Raw genomic sequence first — 24682 nt, forward strand, 5'->3', positions numbered from 1 at the left:
AACCACAACTCTATCCTTGTTGTGCACGTCGCCAAAGTTGAATGATAGGCAATATTTCGTCTTTTACGAGGGAGTATTCTGACCAGAAACAACAGCAAATTTACAGGTCACTGCACTGTGCGCTTTGGTCACCATCATTTGCTTGCTTTGTTTTGTGCACGATTTTCGCGCAGTCAGTAACTTTTAAAAGGCAGAAAACACGAAATGCGCACTTTGCGCATAGCGAGAAAACCCTGCGAAAAGTATAAGCGCTGCGATTGCATTGAATTTATTTCCAACTTGGAGCTACCTTCGAATTGAGATATTGTTTGCCTGTGGAGTAATTTGACCTCCTGATTTCCCTAACCGAGCATCCTATGTCAACATTGCAGGACAAACGAAAAATCACTTATTTTTGAGTCACTGCTGTACATGCAAATGGAGGGATAGTCTATCATCAAGTCTGAGAAAAACACGGATGTTAATTGTCATTTTACCTCTAAATGCCATCATAGAAGCACAGAATCGGAGACTTAAAAGTGAAGCTTTGCAAATAACTTCAACATTCGATGCTTTGTCGTCTAATTTCAAAAAGCTTGCCACTATACTGATGTGCTGATCACATGATTTTGTCAGATGACTGTGCTCATAAATATGCAGTCAAAACTCTGACCAAAATTGCTGCCAACGTGTAGCCCATACATGACCCTATTTTCGTCAGCAGCACAATCAGTGGTAGAAATGGGGCAGCTGACCAGACTAACTGGAATACACACACTTTAATAGAGTGCTTTACTATTATAGCAAAAAATCCTGTTGGAACATGTAAGACAGTATTTTTATTGGAAAAAAATCAAACTGACAAGACAGTTAAATGCAATGTACGGTAGTCAGAATATAAGTTTTAGAGAAGCAATAAAAGAAGTTACTGGAAGTACCATTCTTCCAAGCTCAGCTGCCCTTTGTAACATGACATTTGATGTCAATGTCATTGTCTTCTGTTTATGTAAGGGATGATCAGAAAAAATTCATTGCCCTTGATCTGTAGTCCTTTTTTGTGAGTCTGAACGATTGTCTGTTGATGAAGAACTTGACTGAATGTCTCCAAGGTTTGTTGACAATGAATTGACATTCCTCTGTGGTATCCTACTTGGTGACAGGTGTTCTGTCAATGTCTGGGGTGCAACCAACACGGAGATGGAGTGTAACTGGCTCTGAGCGCTTTGTCTCCACTAGCTCGCTTTCCAAGACTTTTATTGACCAGTTTCTGAGCAGCAGGCGACAGCATCTTCATTCTATCCACAGAGCCCATTCTTTTAAATGCAGGACTGGCGCTGAAACACACACAGTTACCTTACATTACTGACAATAAAAAGACTGCAGTTTGCAAAATATAACAATCCCTTACAGATACACAGTAGAAATCTAGCATTTAAAGTATTCATTGACCAGATTCAAAGGGGCAGAGTAACTGTCTTTTAAGTTCTTCAGTTTTTGATTCCGAGTTTGTAAATGTTGAAAGACTTCACTTTTGTTACAATCCATTGAGATCAGCTGAAGCAAATTTCAAAGATATTTCAAAGTGGTATAGCAAAGTGATCTAACCTGATCAAATGTATGTTCATGCTTGCTATGAAAAAGTGAGCCTACAAGCTAAAGTCACATAGTGAGAATACTTTAAGCTTTATACTACACCAAAAATACCTCTACACACATGTTCAACATGCGCCAGAACATGAGTAGCAACTACATACCTTGCGAGACCTTCTGTCATTCTGCGAAGAGTCTCCTGGTTTTTTTTGTAGATCGTTGTGTTTGACTGACCTTTTCTGCCAGTCGCATCCAAATCTTTTCCCTTCTTGGTACATCTGGAATCTAAATACAAACCATCACTGTGATGAGTAAACAAAAGTTATGTTCTATAGATCATGTGTTTACATAGTGTTGACACGATGTAAACACATAACACATGTCCATCTAAGCCAAATAAAGATATCATGGATGGTTTACAATGGATGGTTTACAATGTTTACATTGCGTTTACAATCTGTAAGCATATGACTTATGTCCATCTAAGCTAAATAGGACAACAAGGATTTGACACGTTCACATAATGTGAACACTGGACTCATGTCCTGCTTAGCCAAATAAGACAACACAAATTTGCAACAATTATTGTGTAAACGCTACTTTTTAAAGTTTTCTGAATAGTGGTTGGTAAATATTAATATCTGCTTTAAGCACGCAGATACAATTTTATAACATTCAATTTCGCCAAATGCTCGACACACAGATTGGCCATTTACTACATATGAGTACATACCGGTATTTGCATGTGAAGTGCATCATGAAATGTTTTCATCGCTATAAGACTTTGATTTGAGACTTACCCTAAAAGATGGTCTAGGTGCTGGTGTTTGACTTCCATCCAATCGGAAAGGAGTACTTTCTATCTCTCCCCACGTCATCATCGGCGACTCATCACCATTCCTTCCTGTGATAATAACAAGACATTAACAAGGTATTTAGTAGTAGTATATGGTATACAGTCTTGTTAGACACTGCACTGTCACTTGTAAGAGTTGATAATTGAGAAATAAAAGTTATAAAGTTTGGGTGATATCTGCAACTATGGTATGTTTATTTTGTTTAATAGTGTGTTGCTGGGGAGGAGAGATGCCTGCATTGATCGATTTACATTTAGTCCATACCCGATATAGCGGTAAAAGTCCACCAGCCTTACAAAAATGCACGGTGTATGGTACTTAAAGTCATTATGTAAATCTGTGCCCAAATCATACTAATCTGGGACAGACATGTACTTTTTGAATCAGATGCAGTAGTAAAATTATGTGCATATGTTTCACAAAGATGTAGATAGAAATGGTACATGCCATTCATACACAATTGGCACCCTAAGGTGTTTGATGAAGCACTAAGTGTATTAAAAATATGCTGCTGCCTTCTTGTAGCCATATCTGCTGGGATATGCTGTACATACCTGTATTGCCTTCTCTGGTTTTACTGAAAGAGGCATGCAACAAGAGATTGTGACAGGGACTGCTACGGGCCTGATACAGTGGTGAGTAATCTAGCTGAGATCACAGCTACTACGGAAGTACATTGTTGTGATTGAGCAGATTATGATAGATGTGTTGCAATGGGGAGAGAGAAACTGACAATGACTCACCTGGTGCTGGTGAAGGAGTTGCCACAAATGAATATCCATTTACATTTGGCGTTTCCTTCGCCATGATCTTCTTGCCATCTGGTCCAATCTTACCGCGCCAGATGGCTGCCTTGGCCGCAGCAGCTCTGGCCAAAGTATCCTTCTGCTGTGTCAGATTAAACGGACTCACCCCAAACTTGGTGTTCTCATGTACAATCTCTCTCGGCTTCTTTTCCTGAATTATTTTTTCTACGCTGTCCTCAACTCCTGATGGGGGTAAAATTGTATTTCATGAACTTGTTAGATTTTGAAACATTTTGATGAGTACAAAGCGTTATTCAGTGACAGCAGTAGCGACGGATTTAGTTCCACCATAAACCAAAAGGTCTAAGGTTTCACGGAAAAGTGTTGGAAAAATGAGCTTGTCGACCTTCTGGGGCTTGACACATTTGCACTTGTAACTCATAATACTAAAACAGTTATCAAAAGTTGTTATAGATACCAAAGCTCTTCAGTGACGTTGTGTCGAGATGTTTTCCATCTCTTGACTGGCAACAACACTTGTCGAGATCGTGACTAGTTCGATAACCTTTGTAATCTTCGAGAATTTTTTTTCTGTATACGGAAAAGCAAATCTATCTGCTGCAGTGTTCCCGTTCCAGTGAAAGTAACTGTTACTGAACATAAAGTGTACTTTTAAAAACAACTAATGGCTAGTGAAAAGATCAGAGAAGGCAACATTTCAGGTTTACTTGACCAAACGGTTTAATATTACATCTGACGTAACTGTTACTGAACATAAAGTGAACTTTTAAAAACAACTCATGGCTGGTGAAAAGATCAGAGAAGGCAACATTTCAGGTTTACATGACCTAACGGTTTAATATTACATCTGACGTATTTACATTAACATCTGAACTTCTTATTTTGTTTTGACAATCTTTGAATAGCTTGGTCAAACCATTTACATGTCTTGTAATTAATGAAACGGTAATTTAGGCAAGAGAATAAAAGTAAGCTGTTCCTCGGAGTCGCCTCTTCTACAATTTGAAATCCCGTAAAAAACCACAAATACTTTAGCATCGCATTCATTACTTTATTTCAGCTTCTTTCCCAGTCACCATTAATAAAATTCCATAAAGTGTCGACGTCGTTGTCCAGATAGCTTCGGTTTAAAAGAGTCCAATGGATTCAGTTAACATAAGTGGAAGAACATACCAAACCAGCTAATTTTTATTTTAGAAATCGAGAAGAGCACAGTGTTGGTTAATTGGTTTTACTTTAGCTGCTTACGAATTATATTATGCTGATTGCAGCATTTAGACAATTCTACATCCGTATCGACGATTGCATATATGACAGGACCGATGCCTAAATATCTACATGGCGTGTAAATAATCACTGTAATTTGAAATGATAACAATATAAAATGTTGGTCAAGTTCAAAGCTAAAAGATTGTTTTTATTACAATTTTGAAGCTTCGTTTACATGAAACAATTGGGTTTAAAATTACGATCTCAATAATATTGACAAACGGAGGGTGTAAAATCGTTGTACTTGCATGGTGTCAGGGATGGGTGTCCAATAGAGTTTGCTTGATTAGTCATATGCAGTCTCGCTTGCCATACCTCGAACCTGAGCCTGAGTTTGATCCCGCAGGATACGAGTAACCTGCGGATCCTCGCAGCTCGCGGCTCAGGGATCAAGCGGAGGCACAGATTCGACGATCTGATATGCAAGGCTGTCATACGCAGGTACCGCCAGATACAAAAATATACACCCGCTTTGTCTATCCGCGATCCGTTGTATCTAAGAGACCAGAGTGTCCAAAACTTCAAAAGGCAAATTTCTCATTACATAAGGGGGGTTAACAACTCTATTTAAGTGAGGTCGAACACGTCTCTCAAATTTCTACAATTCTTTTTTGATCTACAATTTTGGGGCTCCTTTTAAAGCTCTTGGAGAAAGAATAACTTTCATCGTCTTAGTTTTCTGGCTCTGCATCTGCCAGAAATTGAATTCTCGCAATCAACCACCAAGAAATTAGTTAGCGGATTGATTGTGAGAATTCAATTTCTCACAGACGCATAGCGAGAAAACACAGTTTCAGGTGGCTGATCGCGAGAATACAAAATAGTTGGGCTCAAATAAGTTGCACTGCTCCGTGAAAAAAGTCGTATACGTTGACGTCAATCATAGCAAAATTCCATTTGATTATATATATAAATATATGAGATACATAAAAAGTGACACCATTGCCCCATGGCAAGAATGACAGCAGATATTTTGCGATTCATACCAAGTCACGCTCTTACAACCAATTCAAATCCGTAAGTGAGTCAAAAAATACATTTCTTTGAACTGTAACTGGCAACTCATTCAAACCTTTGCTTGCTTTCGATGCTCGGAACTTCCTTTAGCCATTGTAGAAGGATGGAGGCAGCAGAATGTTGATCCATCAGCTAGACTGTGTAAATTATGTAGTTAGGGTGTTGTTTATCATTTTATGTTAAATTTGTCCATTTTATAGCACACTACGAAAACAATACTAACGTCCAAATGCAACTATTGAGCCAAACTTTTGTAAATTTATTAATCTTTTGCGTCGTAAGATTGGAAGTTATTATTTCATAATTGGTCACTTTCTATTTAAAGCGTTTCATCTTAGAATGAAGAATATTTGTACAGACCAACCTTAAGATTTTTTGCTACTTTGTAATCTTTATATCTGATGGTTTTTTATTTTTATAGAATATCGTCCAATCAAGTAATGTAACCCCTGTGCATATGGGCCGGAGGCCTTGACATGCAAATGAATGTGCACAATTTGTTTACTTATGCACCAATCAATCGATCAATCATGCCAAGGTATCACAAGTCATGATCAAAAGCCAATAATGAATCCTTGATTAGCACAAAGGGTTATTCAGTAAACGCAGTTGGAAAATGAGCTTGTTGACCTTCTAGAGGCTTGACACATTGTAACTCACAATGCTAAAATAGTTATCAAAAGTTGTTATTTACACCAAAGCTCTTCAGTAACGTTGTGTCGGGGTGTTTTCCATCTTTCAAGGTTGACTGGCCACAAAGGTTGTCAACATGGTGACTAGTTAAATGACCATTGCAAATGATTTTTGGAGATTTTTTTTTGTGTACGGAAACTAAAATCTATCTGCTGCAATGTTCACGTTCCAATGAAAATAACTTGACCAAACGGTTTAAGATTACATCTTGCGTTTTGCACGTTAATATCTCAACCACTTACTTTATTTTGAAAATCTTTGAATAGCTTGGTCAAACCATTTACGTGTCTTGTAATTAATGAAACGGTAATTTAGGCAAGAGAATAAAAATAAATAAATGATCCTCGGAGTCGCCACTTATTTATTCATTTATTTACTTATTTATTTATTTATTTATTTATTTATTTATTTATTTAATTATTTATTTATTTATTTATATTTATACTGGTTAACTCCCTAACTCAAAATTGTACTCATTTCAAGGAAATGCCAGTGTAAAATAAAATAAAATATTAAGATACGAAATACTAAAAAAGCTAAAGGGGATAAAAAGCGAAAAAACATCACAAGATAGAACAATTAAAATCACGTGGCAAACAAAAAAAGGCACATATACAATAAAATCAGCACTATCAATAAACTAAACAAAAATCACATGTAAGCATTTGTTTAAATTGCCGTAAAGAGGTGATACCGTGAAAAACAGCAAGTAGACTGTTGAAATATTTTATTGCACGATAAATAAAGGAATTATTTGCTGTGATTGTTCTGAAAGAGGGTAGCGTAAGTCTATGATAATTTCTGATATTAATGTGGTGGTTTATAACAGTCGAATATGAGTTTCTAAATATGGCAGAACAATCCCCTTGATTAGATTTTAAACACTTAAACATCATGTGACACACACATAGCCTTGACCTCTCGACCCAATCGTATTCCAGCCCAAAGTAGCCAATACCTGCGACCCAGCTTTAACAAAATGATGCCCATTTCTATAGTAAAGTCATTCAGGATTATACGGGCTGCTCTTTGATGAAGTGACTATAATCTGTCGATATCAGTTTTGTTAGCCCCGTCCAAAATAATATCATAATAATATCAAACAAAGGTTCAATTAAAGTTTTTTACATCAAATTGCAAGTTTTAGTGTTGATATTCGGTCTGATACGACGTAACATACCGAGACGGACAGATATCTGTTTACTTACCTTTGACAGATGTACATTTAAGTTAAGAACTTTGTCGATAAAAGACACCTAAATATTTGAAACAGTTAACCCATCTCAATCATCTGATCATACATTTCTAATCATGGTGATCCAGCGTTTTTGATATTTGATATGAACCAAAATGCATCCGTTGTGTTTTTTAGCACTTCTGCAATTTGAAATCCCTAAAATAACACAAACATTTTAGCAACGCATTTACTTAATGTCACATTACTTAATGTCACAATGAATTTCATAAAATGTCGTTGTACAAATAGATTCGGTTTAAAAGAGTCCAATCGATTCGGTTTACATAAGCGCAAGAACATACCGAAGCAACTAATTTTATTTTAGAGTTCAAAAAGAGCACAGTGCCGTGTTGTTAAATTCCTGACGCATTGCGGTCAGTCAATATTCCAATTCACCAATTTATATAAATAGAAAATAAAAATTAGGCTGATGATCAATTTCAAACGCTTTCGTTGTGTTGATGAAGCGATGAATGTTTATTCCGAAATGAACGGGTTTTGAACATGAATTATTTGCAACTGACGATGGATAGCATGCAATTAGTTTAGCATTGATGTGACTTTACGTACAGCGAGCGTAAACACGGTCGTTTTCAAATGCCAAACCTTTCGACGCATTTGTATTTTCAACAGCAGAGGTATAAATATGGCGATATGCATGGATTGGGGGAAATTCGCTATGATGCACGTTAAATACAGAATAAAAATCAATCAAAAGTTGTATTGTATTTATATTTTAATCAAAACATTCCATCCATTGCAGGATATTTCAGAAAGAGTCACTCTAGACGATTTTAAGGTCTTAAGATATTACAAAGTCATCGACATGATAAAATGACCGACAACAAATCATTTTGTCGATTCTCAAAGTCCAAGTGGATCGTACAACAACAGACGCCTGTTACCGGAAAAAGATTTCTCGTATCTTCGTCTTAGAAGACAATGAGCCAAGCACGACAAGATAATGAACTAAATTTCTCTTGTGATGCTTTTGTAGTTATTATGCGCCTAGAAATGATCAATTTCAAAATGAGCAAAACAAAGACAGGCATTGTACAGTAACTTAAATATAGTGACTATCGTAGGACTCCCTTGGAGACTCAGTCTTTCTGTTCTCCGATAATGCTGATAATTCTGGACGAATGCGACGGTCTCTTCTTCCCAGCAAACGTAGGAGAGATTTACGAAGGTCAGAAATGATATAAAAATGCAGAACTGGACTTACACATGCATACAGGAGCTTAATGCCACCCCTTCTGAAGAAGAGTAAGATGGAAACAATACGGTTGGGACAGTTTGTGCAATTTTTGACCCATAAGTAGATGGACCAGTCCGTTATATGGATGACGACATAGAATATGACAACAACTAGTGTCTGTTTGATTGACTTGACTTCGTTTTTTGTCAGCGTTGGTTGCTTCGTTGGCTTCTGTCGGGTTTGCATCAGCATGCGACGATTCTGTTCTCTCACCGTCTTTATGATGAATCCGTTGGTAGTGACGATTATTGAAAAAGGTAGGACGACACCGATCAGGAAACCAAGGAGAGCGATGGTAGAGGATGACGATGACTGTCTCACTAATATCGGGTAGAGATAATCGCACACTGAATACTCTACTCCGCGGGAAACATTAACTATTGTTATCATGGAAACAAACCACCATGATGCCAAAATCGCTATTAAGGTACGTCTTACGTTGAAATAACTTGGGTATCGGTAGGGAAAATAAATATATGTAAACTTCTCGACAGACATCATAGCGATGGTGAAAGTGTTTTCGTTAAACACCACAAACAACGCTCTACGCAGGTATAGACCACATGTATTTGGTACAAAAAATATCGGAACGTACGACAACGCTCCTACTGCAGTGAGAAAGTTACAGAAACAAAGATTTAGTAAAAGGAAGCTGGATAGCTTTCTTCGAAGTTGTCTCTCCGTCAAAATTGGCACGACAGTGAGCGCGTTGGTAAGAATTATGAAGAATGAACACAATGCATACACGGATGCGATGACCACGAGATCCTCATAATGAAAGTGGGAGTTGGAATCGTCTTCTGATGTTGAATTCTTGGTGATGTAGCCCATATCGACTTGAACCATAGTTCCTTCGATGAAAACACTAACCTTTGGCGAGAGTTAAGAGCAAATACACGAAGTGTTGCAGTCACGAGGAACCTGTAACTGTTATCTGAAGACTAGCCTTGATGTCGTGCATCGATGATTTATGTACGGCAGCACATAAAATATTTGCCAGCCGTATATAAATGCATGCAATGATGCATAATGAAAGTCATACACGATACTGACAAAGAATCAGAACAAAATTAATTGACATGATAAGGAGCCAAACCGAAGGCGGTGGGTGTGACCAGATCGTCTTTTCAATACCTGTCATTTGAGAAATTCGCCATCTGAATAGATATATACGAAGGTTAAGTTTTACGTCATCTGCTTTACAAATCGACATGAATTATATTATGCTGATTGCAGCATGTAGCCAAATTCTACATCAGTATCGGTGATTGCACCTATGACAGAACCTATTCCTAAATGTCTATATGATGTATAAATAATCAGTGAAATTTGAAACAATAAAAATATAAATTGTTGAACAAGTTCAAAGCTAAAAGATCGTTTTTATTGCAATTTTGAAACTTCGTTTACACCAAACAATTTATTTCAAAATTACGATCATAATATTGATAAACGGAGAGTGCAAAATCGTTGTACTTGATGTCAGGGATTGGTATGTAATAGAGTTTGCTTGATTGCGCTAGATCCCGCAGGTTACGAGTAACATGGGGTTTCTCGCAGCTCGCGGCACAGGGATCAAGCGCAGACGCAGGTTAGAGGTCTGGCATGCTAGACTGTCATACGCAGGTACCGCCAGATACAAAAATAAATACCCGCTTTGTCTATCCGCAATTCTTTGTATCTAAGAGACCAGAGTGTCCAAATCTTTAGAAGGCAGATTTCTCATTGCCTTGGGGAGAGAGTTAACATCTCAATTTGATTAAGATAGAACATGCCTCGAGAACAAATGGCCAAACCTAAATTTCTACAATTCTTTTTTTGATCTACCACTTGTGGGTGCCCATTTTAAAGACATTGGAGAAAGAAAAACTTTCACCGTCTTAGTTTTCTAGCTCTGCATCTGCGAGAAAGTGAATCCTCACAAGAAATTAGTTAACAGACTTATTGTGATCAATTTCGCTATATTGAATTAGTCTTTGCTGTGTTCTTAAGGTAATAATTTTGTTTATCACTAATTTTCATCGATTGTGTCTTCGATATCAAAATGATTAAATTGATGATCACGTGAAATCCTCCGTCTTCTGAACTTCAGCAACTTTCGTTGAGGGAAGCGGTTACACGGAGGGATTTCGTTCGCAAAGCACCTTAGACAATCTGAGACAGCTTCTGAGAGGATTCAGTACTTCGCGTCCATTGTCATTTTATCTTTGCCACTCTATCTGCATTGCAAAAATCGACACCTTGTACAAGTGATTAAAATAAAACGTAATATCGACCAAATGACACAGAGGGCGCTTTAACACTGTATAAAGTTAAATTTTATTAGATTCAATATACTCGATATCAAATCATGTTCAAATGTATGAAAGCCTATTAGGAACATTTTTTGTGAGAGAAAAAATTATTATCTCGTGCGCACGAGATAATATCTTGTGCGCACGTGAAAGTATCTGATGCGCACCAGATAGTATTTTTTTCTTACAAAAAATGTCCTCTATGGGCTTTCATACAAATGACCGTGTCATAATCTTTTAAATTTTAATTTCTTTGTTCCATCATTGCAAGAAGTAAACAAGGTGATTTTATCGAGGAACAAAAGTTCGTGTTTTTAACAGTTGAAGGTGAGGAGGGATTATTTTAGCAATGGAACTAGCTACACGAACGTAATTAGAAGGTATATCCGGTACCTTTGCAACTTGTCCTTGGGGAAACACTCAGAAATTCCGAATGTCTCCTTGAAGTGAAACTACTTGTGGTACAGGTAAACCTCATAAGATGATATAACTTCTTTAATTAGTTAAATGCCCATCAAAGCTAGACAGAAAGGGAAATCTTTTTTTGTATCTCCATTCACATTCGTTTAGTCTAACTACGTCAGTCTTTTCCTGCTTTTGCTCGGAAAAATACAAAAACGTCACAGTGCCCTTTGCATGTCAGCAGAAACTTTGAATGCCTTAAAGATCGCATATACATCCACTCCTAAGATATGATGGTGAACAAAACGTCGCCATTTCGATACATGTTGTCGGCCACAGTCACTAGATGCATGAAGACAGTCATGTAATGTTGTTTTCATGTGGGCAGTAGACTCTTTCATATACTGTACCCTGGTATGCTGGAACGAGAAGCAAGGATCCTATAATCAGGATAGTGTGAATAAATACTTTACCAGGTCCACGGAACAACTATAGTAAATGACAACATACACGTCTGTTTGTAAGAGCTAGAGGAAGGATAAACCTACGTATCCATTACTACGGCCCCAATGATAGTATATCGGGAAATGTTTTCAAATATAATAATCGGAGCTAAACTTAAGTAGGTACATTGGCAGGAAATGGAATATAATAGTGCAAGAATCAGGGGAAATTTATTTACCACAATATGAATTACTGTATTAAAAGTCAAGTCATACCATCCCAAAGCTTGATTAAACCCCATTTAGCTGTATCTGTTCGCAATTTGCAAACCAACGAATCACAATTGAATCTTCGGGCAGATATCCTTAATTACTGTTATTTATCCTTAGGGTCTTTGGAAATATCACTATGTCAATCTTGGGTGACGGTTTTGGTCGTTTGTTTGGGCGTTTTAACATGTGTTATATGCGTCCGCCATATTTGAGTTAAAACTCGAAAATTATCGTTAAAATCTTAGCGTTTGAAAAAGGTTCCACGGTCACACTAGCGTAGGAATGTTGCATTTGATTTAAGACGGTCATGGTATCGCAAAAATGCTAAAACGGTACAATTCAGAAAGGTGACTTGTCTTCTTGCAGAATAATATGACATATGGGTATCTGTGATCCGTAGGCTTGTATAATACTCACAGATAAGCTTACACGCACAAACACGTATACACCTAGACACACAGACACCTAGACACACAGACACACATAAGCTTATATATATCAGCTTATATATATATGTGTATATACATGTGTATATATGCACTTATATCTTTATATATATATATATATATATATATATATATATATATATAAAGATATAAGTGCATATATACACATGTATATACACATATATATAAACTGATATATATAAGCTTATGTGTGTCTGTGTGTCTAGGTGTCTGTGTGTCTAGGTGTATATATATATATATATATATATATATATATATATATATATATATATATATATATATATATATATATATATATATATATATATATATATATATATACGCCCATCGAATGACAGATGTTGCCAGTTCTATCAAGGGATACTAGGAAAACCACAAGACATGATAATTTGATAGCGGCCTACTAGACAACAGAGTTATTATTATTATTAAAAATTGTTTAACATGCACTACACATACGTCTCAGCACATTGTACATAGCTGTATAAAATAATTTAAAAATACATCCACACTAAAAAATTAAAACAGAAAATTACAAATAAAACTGAGTAAAAAGGTAGGTTTTCAAACTGCGCTTAAAACTATCTACACTTCTGGCGGTCTTAATTTCAAATGGCAAATCATTCCATAGTAAGGGTGAACATACTGAAAATGCTCTCTGTCCATATGTCTTGTTAAAGTTGCCACGGGGCTGGGTTAAACATAATTTGTCACTCGATCGCAGGTCTCTGGCAGGTACATATAAATCTAATAAATCTCTCAGATAAATAGGTGCATTTCCATGGATAATTTTGAATGTAAGCAACAGAATTTTAAATCTGATGCGGGCCTCTACAGGTAACCAATGTAAATCTTTGAGAACGGGTGTGACATGATCGAATTTGCGCGTACGAGAAACTAACCTCGCCGCAGCATTCTGTAAAGACTGTAGTCGAGCAAGTTGTCCTCTAGGGATACCAAACAAAAGACTGTTACAATAGTCTAAGTAGGAATTCACAAATGCATGAACTAGTTTTTCAGTTGTAGATCTGTCAAGAAGTTTACGAATCTTACTTATTCTATGCAAAGAGAAGAAACCATTTCTGCACAACATATTGATATGGTCAGACATGCTACCGTCCTGACTTAAAGTAATGCCAAGATTTCTGACTGAAATTGAAGGGATTATGTCGCATTGACCAATTCTCAGACTGTCTAGCTTTGTCACATCAGATTTAAACGTGATGAGAAGTGAATAACTTCAGTTTTGTTGTCGTTCAGTACAAGCATATTAGATTTCATCCAGCTGCGGACGTCGTCGACACAGAGTTCAATGTTATTACGAATATCGTCAGGTCTATTGCAGATGACATAAATTTGCGTATCGTCCGCGTATATCATGCAATCAATCCCATGAAGTACGAAGATGTCTTCAAGAGGTGCAGTGTAGAGTGTAAACAAGAGAGGGCCGAGAACAGATCCTTGCGGAACACCGCGAGTTCAAACATTATTATAAATTTCGAACTGTAAAAGAACAATTACGTGGGCGGTAGGAAAATAAAATTAGGCTAAAAATTTCTTTTCTCTTTAGAAAATGTTCAGTACCTTTAGAATCAAGGAGGTATGTCGTTCGGGACCTTCGTCTTTTCATACTGCATGACACAAACGATTTCTATACGCAGAGTTGCTCACGGCGCAAATGATCAATAAGAGTTGCAAGGTCGGCAATGATGTCAAAAATGCGAAATTCCTAAAATCCTTTCACTGTGTTGTTTTTGCGAGCCTTTTGGATTGATTACCGTTTAATTTCCAAATTCTTTGCCTGCGGCCCAAAGCATGAGAAAACCGAGGCGAGGAGGTAATCAGTTTGTATGCAAGCCTTATTAGTGCATAATAGTGAAAATGTTTAGTCAGCGCCTGCATGCTCAGGTCGTTTTTAATTTTTACCTGAAGAGGCCGTTGGGATTTTACGTACCCCATCAAAGTCTTGGACTTTTCTTTTATCGTTGTTAGTGAACAAAACAAATGTTTTACATTTTTAATACGTTTCATTGAGGTCAAAGTTCACCCAAGATGTAATGGTTATACATTAGTATGGGACAAAATTTGACCCAACTTTGTCTTAACTTCTTATATATTTGAGATGTTCTTACGTAGATAGCATCGAGGTGTTATACCTCTCTACGCTTAGAAGGCCATCACATATTTTATTCACCTGTGTCACTGCCTATGTATTGTGAAACGTTTTGAGGTGCTGGTGGCGTTGAGCATTTTTTGCTAGCGAAATATCAATTTTCAGCCCGTTGTTGAGCTCTTTTAAGACAGGCTAAAAGCTCTGCTCAAGAGAGCAATGTGAGTTGTATGAGTTTAACAACAATCCCCGTGACCGTGGTTTAAATTTAACATCACACCCGACGACATTACGAAAAAATGCTAACGACACTTTTTCGTTGTCTCGTTTTGGAATGTTTTTATAGCTACAAATAGAAGCACAATTTTCGTCTGTAAGGTTAAGAGTGGTTTTGCTGGAATAATTTTTATAGGCCCTTCCCGCGTATTATATGCTTCACATGATAGCAGGGGCAACATCGATGTGTTGACTGACAAAGGAATAGCGAACGTGAAGGTGTCGAACTATCTAATATATCCCCATTGGCAGAACTTTGAAGTCAGACTATTTCCGAAAAAAACAACTCCGCGAAATAGCGGACTAAAAAGTGAAGTGAATTTTAGAGTACAATCTCGCCTGAAGATTTTCAAAAATATGAAATGCAGTGCCAACAGGCACTATCTGGTATATTTTCTTGTCGTCTCATTTTTGGTCTTTTTTCCTAGATACAATGGCAGCGCGATTTTCTTTCAGTGAGTTCACCCTGTAGCGGTTTTCAAAAACACTCTTGCAGAGTCCTTCACGCATATCATACGGTTCACAAAATAGCTGGGGCAACATCGATTTGTTGATTGACAAAGGGACAGTGAACGTGAAGGTAATCTTGATGATGTTCTTCCCGAGATTACCGGTAAACAATAAATGGGTGCTTCACAAGTCATCCATCACTTATTCGTAGATAATTGTCTAAAAGTCGCAACTCCTCATTGGAGGGGTCTTTTAAAATAAAAGTTGCAGGATTTGGTTGAAGAAACTTGGCTTTCTCAAACTGAAAAATGCATTCTCTATCTGTGATCTCACCAAGGAAGTAACCTACACATACTCACAGAAGTCCTTCAATAACTCCTCCTTTTTACCAACCTTACACTTTAACTGTTCAATGAACAATTAACTAAAAGGCATGATTTGGACTTTGCAGGCATGATCATTGATAGTTGCTCAATGCAATTGTTGTACCTTACAGTTGTACTTGAAAGGACTATTAAATATTCTTATTACATGTCTTTTCACTGGAGTACTGGCTTTTGAATGGCATTATCTTTGTTGGTCAGTCAGACGCCTGCCTTTGGAAGTTTGCAGAGGATCTGATATTCTTAACACAAAATACTGCCAACAGTCAACCAGACAATGTTAGTAGTCAGCAAAGCATTGGATTTTAGTCAACTGTAGTATAAACACACAAATAAACACACCTTTTAGTCTAATGAATTACAGTCTAGTCACCTGCCCCATTTCTACCGCTGGCTGTGCTGCTCACGAAAATTGGGTCAGGTATGGGCTATTGTAAGCTTAGCTGTCATTGGTAAATAGCAGTGTTTTTGTCTGCATGTTCACTGAAGGGGCAATTTTTGCCCCATTCATCACAATTAGGTGGCAGACTTGACATTTTAGGGTGCAGTATTTTTAATGCTTACTAATGACATTAAACAACACATCCTACCAAAACATGAACATAAAATGGCACTAGCATCCATTGAGACTGAACCACAACTCTATCCTTGTTGTGCACGTCGCCAAAGTTGAATGATAGGCAATATTTCGTCTTTTACGAGGGAGTATTCTGACTAGAAACAACAGCAAATTTACAGGTCACTGCACTGTGCGCTTTGGTCACCATCATTTGCATGCTGTGTTTTGTGCACAATCAGTAACTTTTAAAAAGCAGAAACATGAAATGTGCACTTTTCGCCATTGTGAGAAAACCCTGCGAATAGTATCAGCGCCGTGATTGCATTCAATTTATTTCCAACTTGGAGCCACCTTCGAATTTAGATTTTGTTAGCCCGTGGAGTAATTTGACCTCCTGGTTTCCGTAACCGAGCATCCTATGTCAACATTGCAGGACAAACAAAAAATCACTTATTTTTGAGTCACTGCTGTACATGCAAATGGAGGGATGGTCTGTCATCAAGTCTGAGAAAAAACACGGATGTTAATTGTCATTTTACCTCTAAATGCCATCATAGAAGCACAAAGTCGGAGACTTAAAAGTGAAGCTTTGCAAATAACTTCAACATTCGATGCTTTGTCGCTTAATTTCAAAAAGCTTGCCACTATACTGATGTGCTGATCACATGATCTTGTCAGGTGACTGTGCTCAATAATATGAAGTCAAAATTCTGATGAAAATGGCTACCAACGTGTAGCCCATACATGATCCTATTTTCGTCAGCAGCACAGTCAGCGGTAGAAATGGGGCAGGGGACCAGACTAACTTGAGTACACACATTTATAGAGTGCTTTACAATTATAACTAAAAAAATCCTGTTGGAACATGTAAGACAGTATTTTTATTGGAAAAAAATCAAACTTACAAGACAGTTAAATGCAATGTACAGTAGTCAGAGTATAAGTTTTAGAGAAGCATTGAAAGAAGTTACTGGAAGTACCATTCTTCTAAAACTCAGCTGGCCTTTGTAACATGACATTTGATGTCAATGTCATTGTCTTCTGTTTATGTAAGGGATGATCAGAAAAAATCCATTGCCCTTGATCTGTTAGTCCTTTTTTGTGAGTCTGAATGATTGTCTGTTGATGAAGAACTTGACTGAATGTCTCCAAGGTTTGTTGACAACGAACTGACACTCTTCTGTGGCGTCCTACTTGGTGTCAATCTGACAGGTGTTCTGTCAATGTCAGGGGTCCGACACGGAGATGGAGTGTAACTGGCTCTGAGCGCTTTGTCTCCACTAGCTCGCTTTCCAAGACTTTTATTGACCAGTTTCTGAGCAGCAGGCGACAGCATCTTCATTCTATCCACAGAGCCCATTCTTTTAAATGCAGGACTGGAACTGAAATATACACAGTTACCTTACATTACTGACAGACAAAAAGACTGCACTTTGCAAAATATAACAATCCCTTATAGATACACAGTAGAAATTTAGCATTAAAAGTATTCATTGACCAAATTCAAAGGGGCGCAGAGTAACTGTCTTTTAAATTCTTTAGTTTTTGATACAGAGTTTGTAAATGTTGAAAGACTGCACTTCTGTCCACAATCCATTGATATCAACTCAAGCAAATTTCAAAGATATTTCAAAGTGGTATAGCAAAGTGATCTAACCTGCTAACACATGTTCAACATGCGCCAGAACATGAGTTGCAACTACATACCTTGCGAGACCTTCGGTCATTCTGCGAAGAGCCTCCTGTTTTTTAGATCGTTGTGTTTGACTGACCTTTTCTGCCAGTCGCATCCCAATCTTTTCCCTTCTTGGTACGTCTGGAATCTAAATACAAACCATCATGGTTATGAGTAAACAAAAGTTATGTTCTATGGATCATGTGTTTACATAGTGTTGACACGATGTAAACACATAACACATGTCCATCTAAGCCAAATAAAGATATCATGGATGGTTTACAATGGATGGTTTACAATGTTTACATTGCGTTTACAATCTGTAAGCATATGACTTATGTCCATCTAAGCTAAATACGACAACAAGGATTTGACACGTTTACATAATGTGAACACTGGACTCATGTCCTGCTTAGCCAAATAAGACAACACAAATTTGCAACAATTATTGTGTAAATGCTACTTTTTAAAGTTTTTCTGAATAGTGGTTGGTAAATATTCAATATCTGCTTTTAGCACGCAGATACAATTTTATAACAGCATTCAGCTTCGCCAAATGCTTGACACATAGATTGGCCATTCATTACATATGAGTACATATTTTCATAAGAAGTGTATCATGAAATGTTTTCATCGTTACAAGACTTTGATTGGAGACTTACCCTAAAAGATGGTCCAGGTGCTGGTGTTTGACTTCCATCCAATCGGAAAGGAGTACTTTCTATCTCTCCCCATGTCATCATCGGCGACTCATCACCATTCCTTCCTGAGACAATAACAAGATATTAACAAGGAATGTGGAAGTGGCATATATTATAGTCTGGTCAGACATTTTACTGTCAATGATTAGAGTTGATAATTAAGATAGCAATGACATTAAAAAGTTTGGGTAACATCTGGAACTATGATATGTGTACTTTATTCGGGGTGTCACAGGGGAGGAGAGATGCTTGCGTTGATCAACTTCTATTTTGTCTACAACTGAATTAGTGGTAATAGTCCAACAGCTTTAGAAAGATACAGGATGTATGGTACTAAGTCATTGATAACCTCATGATTACCAATGGAGCTTTCCTAATGTGTGTGAATCTGTTCCAAGATTATGCTAATCTATGACAGACATGCACTTTTTGAATTAGATGCAGTAAAATTTTCTGTGTATATATTTCACAAAGATGTAGATAGCAATGGTACATGCCGTGTAATGTATGCACCATTTGCACCCAAAGGTGTTTGATGAAGCACTCAGTTGGCAAAAATATGCTGCTGCCTTGTTGTAGCTATATCTCCTGGGATATGCTGTATTATCTAGTCTGGTTTTACAGAAAGAGGTATGGAACACAAGATTGTGACGGGGGCTGCTATGGGCATGTTACAATGATGAATTAAAATAGCTGTATGGGACTGCCTCTACGGAAGTATATTGTCATGATCGCATCAGATTTAGATAGATTTTTAAAAGGGGAGAGTGACACTGACAATGACTCACCTGGTGCTGGTGAAGGAGTTGCCACAAATGAATATCCATTTACATTTGGCGTTTCCTCTGCCATGATCTCCTTGCCATCTGGTCCAATCTTGCCACGCCAGATGGCTGCCTTGGCCGCAGCAGCTCTGGCCAAAGTATCCTTCTGCTGGGTCAGATTAAACGGATTCACCCCAAACCTGGTGTTCTCATGTACGATCTCTCTTGGCTTCTTTTTCTGAATTTTCTCTTCTACGCTGTCCTCAACTCCTGATGGCGTGAAATTGGATACAATGTATGTCATGAACTTGTTAGACTTGGAAAAATTTTCAATGGAGAAGACATTTCCTATGTATAAAGTGAGTACTCATTACTGATAAGGTACATTACATACATGTATTAATAACAGGCACAATTGAAGAGTTTACATTGGTATCCTGTGTGCTATTTGGCCTTGACATACTAGGCTCATATAATATGGATTGCACTGACACAAACATTCACATGTTTGAGCGAAACTGAATGAACAACTTAGCTCTTGAGCCATCACATTAAGAATTTGATTCCAGTGATATATATGCGTGATAGGATGACTAAGATAAAGTTGTCAGTGAAAGCACCACACCTGTGTCTGTTAAACACACATTTTTGACAGATAAGCAATGACTGCCTCACCTTCTGGAACATACATCAGCATATTTTTAGCTTGATATGTCCATGTTTCAACTGGTTTATTCACACCCTTTATGGCTTTCAAATCAGTGCCTTCCAACATTTTCTGCTGTTGTTCTGCATGTTCCTTCTCTGCCGAGTAAATCCACGCATGTTTTTCTCTCTCCTTCTCCTCTGCAACTCGCATTATCTGAGAAAAAGATGCATTGTCCTCGCTGGTGTTTTTAGAGAGATATGCATCAAGAGATAAATCCGAGTCATCTATGGGGAAAGAGAAACACACATAAGTGTAATTGAAATCATTTGAAATTCATCTGGTCTAAGGTGTAGTTCTATTAACATGGGCAATACACTATAATGGATCAAGGAGAATGCTATCAAATAACAACTTTTTTGTTCTTCTTGAAGCCTGAAAGTTCAGTTTTTTTTAATCTCTTTTCACAGGTGATATTTTCCATCAGCAAAATATGAATCCTGTATGTATGTTCCTCCTTGAATTCCTTTAGCCCCTGCTCCCACCTACCGAGGTCAAACTTCTTCATTAGGTATAGCAGGATTTTACCCAACTTTGATGGTAATAGGATGCGAGTAACTGAAATGATGTAAAATTGAATTCCTAAGTTCTTTCAAATCTCTGGCAATGTATATACCTTTTTTCTTCATTTTGACTGGCGGCTCTTCAGTCACAGCCTCTTCTTCTTCAATAATATCATTTTCTCTTGTTCTCTTGGGTGAGAATCTCTCCTCAAAATTGACTTCTGGAGTTTCAAAAGTGGCTGGACTGGCCTCAACAAATGCTGTGATCAATCAGAAAAAAACTTTAATTGAGCCAAACATTCTTAACACTTATATACTTAGATAACACTTCAACATATGTTAACCTGTAGTTGATCTCAATCATCAGGACATCTACATGTACTCTTAACCTGTCCACCCTCTCAACACCCCCAACCCCCGATTCCTGTAAACAGGTCCACAGTCACCATTGATAACAATGAGTTTGGACCAAACCATGGTTGTGCATGGGTTGATGCTGAATTTTTACCCGACTCCCATCTGTGCCTTAATTTAACATGTTACAATCTTCTTTCTCACAAGGGTTATAATGTGATAATTTTCAAAAATTTCTTGTGATTTGATAAATTATTAATCATCCATTCAATGTTTATCTATTTATCGATGCTAACTTTGGAAAAACAAAACTATGTATAAAATTGTTTATTGTTTCGAACTTGAATTTAGAGATATTGTGACCAAAATATCGGTTTTTGGAAAAAAATTAAATGTGTCTGAAAGAGGATTAGTTCATTACAAGGGTCTGTTTACATGGTACACCCGTCTTCTGTTAAAGAAATATCCACATATAGTGAGTTCAAGGTTACCTGAAACACTGCGAGCATCTGTATCTGGTCTTCTTGACCTTGCAGAACTTAACTGCATCGCCAGTTCTCTCATCCTTTCAATGTCATTGTTTTCAAGTGCTTCCATATACTCCTTTTGTGCTCGAAGTTTCTCCATGTCAGGGAAGAAGTCTCTCTCAATGATCTTCTCCATGTCCTAGGTTTCAGGAAATTATGATAAATAGTATGTGTTACTAGAGGGGGTAGTGATAAAAAAGCAGACAAAAGAAAAAAGGTTGCAACTTGATAATATTTGAATTAACCTTTAACCTCACTTGATATGATATAATGGATATTTAGTGTGTTGCTCCCTCAATGTATACTACTAAAATTGTGAGCATGACCTCTTCTTTTCATGGAATTTTACTTTCTAGATAGAGGATGCAGGGAGGGATTGCAGGCATAAATACATTTGCTTTGTTACTGTGAATTTCAACATCTAGGACAGCTGCCTGCTTTAAATATTGTATGCAGGTTGATCCCAAGAATCTATATAAGCCAAGCCCTAGGCTTGATATGTGAATTTTTGCGTTCAAGCCTTGCATGCATACATTAGCTGCACACAGTGTCATTCTTGTTTTATGTGAAGCAATTACATATTTGTATGAACATGAAAAGGACTGCACTATTAACCTGCACATTTTATGGTACAGAGGCTCACACACACATATATACATGTACATACATACATATATGATGCATACAGTCACTGATTTGGACATATACCGTATTGATGGAAGAGCCTACGAGGCATGCTTTTTGTATGCTGCTTTTTGTTTTTACATACATTTACATGTATATGAAGCACTCTGGTCACTGGAAACATGATAAGCCATGGCTATGGAGGTTGGTCAAATGTAGATAGGCTTATGAGAATAGCAAAGAAAGGCATAGGTGGAGGAGACGTCGCCATCTGTACATTTGATTTTACTATATTGATCATATTATGTTCCTACCTCTGTGTACTTCTCTTCCGGTAATACATTCTTCTTCGGTCCCTTCTTTGTCTTACTGACACCCCCGTGAATGACTAAAGCTTTTTCAGAGTCGTCTATCTTAACCAAAGCCATGTTTGTATATCAAAATGTTTTTGAATATTGAAGTTTGAACTGACGACCTGAAATTTATTTTCCCTGAAGCAAACAAAGATAGGAACGATATGGAACGATATGAACACTTCCACATTCAGTAATCCTTTTATCAGGTGAACTTCAGATGGCTTTACCCAGTCGATCTCAACGTTTTGATATTACATCGGAATCGATTCATTCCTCTAGAATCATACACAGGCTTCTCAGTGAAACGGGATGCCAACGTTTTCTCGATGTTGTTGTGACGTTTTGACCAGCTTCCTGGTTGTTAGTTTGTTTATAATTTCTATACTCAACTGCTAGCTTAGGCTCGACCGCTCGACAGGGGCTTGTGAGCTGGGATTTCATACATCGTTCCATGTACGTCAAGTTTTGATTCTGAATATCTCGTAACTTGATCTCTTTTCCCTGAAAGTGGAGGTGTGTCGATTGGAGAGATAAGTAACTTCACTGAAGATAAAGACAACCGACATGACAAATGAAGTACATCGACGTAGAGGGCAACCTCCTTAACACGTGATCAGTTAGCGGCCTTTTCAAAATTAAAAACGACGTCAGTACAGTGAATTAGATTTAGAGTTTATCCTGTACTTTTTCGGCCAGTAGCATGGGACACTGACATTCACAAGTGCACATATCTGAAGGTAAGAACTTCTCGTGATCAAGTATTGCAAAAATGTATCCAACAAATCTACCCAATATGTAGAAGACGCGAGACGTGAACGTCCATCCGAAGAATCACATTGGTCATCAGGTGATCAGTGCCACAACACAATCACAGTCTGAGTCAATGCAAGGAGGTAGGCTTCCTGAGTTCCTGGCTCCTAGCAAACCCATATACCCAGACAAAACCTTGAGCTACTGTAGAGCAGCTACCTATACCTTCATGATCAGTGTCAGCTGCATACAGTAGCTCGAAGTTTTGCCATAGGGACCAGCGAAAATGCCCGTCCCCAGGCACAGGTTGATATTTAACTTTTCTAAGTCAGTGTATGTGTCCCCAGGGAAGGGGCGGGAGTAGGGATGTCTTGCTACTCTTGGTCTCAGCACAGGTGCTATAGTTACTTTTATTTTAGTACGTTGGACTATTAGTATGATAATATTGCCAATGATAAAGATTGATACTAGCAAAGATTGATACTAGCAACGTTTTGGTTTTTTGTCTTTAGGGAGCTGTCGTTATTTACGACCTGGAGGGGGAGGGTCGGAGGAATGTCATCTGAAACTCTGAAATTTCGAGTAACCCGCCTGCCCGAACCCTGATGAATTTGAGTAACCCCTCTCTCTAACAGAGAAATTTTGACTGACCCCTCCCCCTTAGAAAAGTTAAATATCAAGACATGTCTTTGTAAAATTTACAAAAATACAGCAAAGACCTTTCATATTCTGGTGTACCCTGCTAGATTATCATCAGTTATCTCATGACAGTTGAAAAAGGTGAAACCAACATATCAAATTCAAAGTCACAATGAAATGTAGCTCACGCTATAACGGTACCAGCATCCAACCATATAGTATTGTTTAATTCGGATGGGTATCTTCTTGACAAGGTTTTCACTAAGATCTCTGACAGGGCAAAATTTAAAAGAGGGAGAACACGCAGAAGTCTGCAGGGGGAAGTGTCAGAGGAGGTTGTACACTCGCTTGCGTGGAAAAAATTGAGAAATTGATGTGTTTAATGGTGCAGTCTGGTGCAATATGAGAGGTGTTTTCAATTTGTAATTTACTAAGTAAAATTGTTAGAACACCCCAAGGGGGAGCGCGAGACGGGGGTATCCCCCCTTGCATGATGGAGAATTTGGAGAAATTGATGTGTGAAATAGTGCAATCTGAGAGGTGTTTCAATTCATTGTGCACCAAAAATCAAGTAACCCCTTCTTTCTTTCCACATTTTTAGGATTCCCCCCTTGCAGCTTTCAATTTTTGATTGGCCCCCTCATATTACTCCGACCCCCCCCCCCACCCCCGTTGTAAATAATAACAGCTCCGATTTAATACTGGTTTAATACAGGTTTCTTTTTCTCTTTCACTGTGTCATGTATTTGTCCATAGACT

General features: G+C 37.7%; 3 protein-coding genes across 4 annotated transcripts in view; 1 reads left to right on the forward strand and 2 right to left on the reverse strand.

Annotated features, from left to right (window-relative positions):
• Positions 1-1739: 1739 nt before the first annotated feature.
• LOC139146284 (splicing factor ESS-2 homolog) lies at positions 1740-16876 on the reverse strand. Its single transcript, XM_070717692.1, has 4 exons — positions 16864-16876; positions 3170-3415; positions 2370-2473; positions 1740-1854 (listed from the first exon to the last, which is right to left on the reverse strand). Exons 1-4 carry the CDS (start codon positions 16874-16876, stop codon positions 1750-1752), a joined length of 468 nt encoding a protein of 155 aa, XP_070573793.1. The 3' UTR covers positions 1740-1749.
• A 306-nt stretch (positions 16877-17182) lies between these two features.
• Positions 17183-23014, reverse strand: LOC139145644 (splicing factor ESS-2 homolog). The gene is made up of 8 exons (XM_070716921.1): positions 22493-23014; positions 21519-21693; positions 20787-20933; positions 20140-20397; positions 19489-19734; positions 18662-18765; positions 18032-18147; positions 17183-17706 (listed from the first exon to the last, which is right to left on the reverse strand). Exons 1-8 carry the CDS (start codon positions 22604-22606, stop codon positions 17385-17387), a joined length of 1482 nt encoding a protein of 493 aa, XP_070573022.1. The 5' UTR covers positions 22607-23014; the 3' UTR covers positions 17183-17384.
• A 114-nt stretch (positions 23015-23128) lies between these two features.
• LOC139145642 (DNA excision repair protein ERCC-6-like) overlaps positions 23129-24682 on the forward strand; it is a 45952-nt gene continuing 44398 nt past the window's right edge. Inside the window, exon 1 of one of the 2 annotated variants that reach the window (XM_070716918.1) lies at positions 23129-23271. The gene's annotated coding sequence lies outside the window, so the exon portion shown is untranslated. The remainder of the gene's footprint in view (positions 23272-24682) is intronic. The other variant, XM_070716919.1, reaches the window with a different exon arrangement.

Source organism: Ptychodera flava, chromosome 12, assembly GCF_041260155.1.
Source record: "Ptychodera flava strain L36383 chromosome 12, AS_Pfla_20210202, whole genome shotgun sequence".
NCBI lineage: Eukaryota > Metazoa > Hemichordata > Enteropneusta > Ptychoderidae > Ptychodera > Ptychodera flava.

Excerpts from the sequence above, each read along its gene's own strand:
- LOC139145644 (XM_070716921.1), bottom strand. The coding sequence starts at position 22,606 with ATGGCTTTGGTTAAGATAGACGACTCTGAAAAAGCTTTAGTCATTCAC. Across the intron at positions 18,148-18,661 it reads CACCTGGACCATCTTTTAGG|ATTCCAGACGTACCAAGAAG; the intron begins GTAAGTCTCCAA and ends GTTTGTATTTAG. Across the intron at positions 17,707-18,031 it reads ATGACCGAAGGTCTCGCAAG|TTCCAGTCCTGCATTTAAAA; the intron begins GTATGTAGTTGC and ends TGTATATTTCAG.
- LOC139146284 (XM_070717692.1), bottom strand. Across the intron at positions 2,474-3,169 it reads AACTCCTTCACCAGCACCAG|GAAGGAATGGTGATGAGTCG; the intron begins GTGAGTCATTGT and ends TTATTATCACAG. Across the intron at positions 1,855-2,369 it reads CACCTAGACCATCTTTTAGG|ATTCCAGATGTACCAAGAAG; the intron begins GTAAGTCTCAAA and ends GTTTGTATTTAG.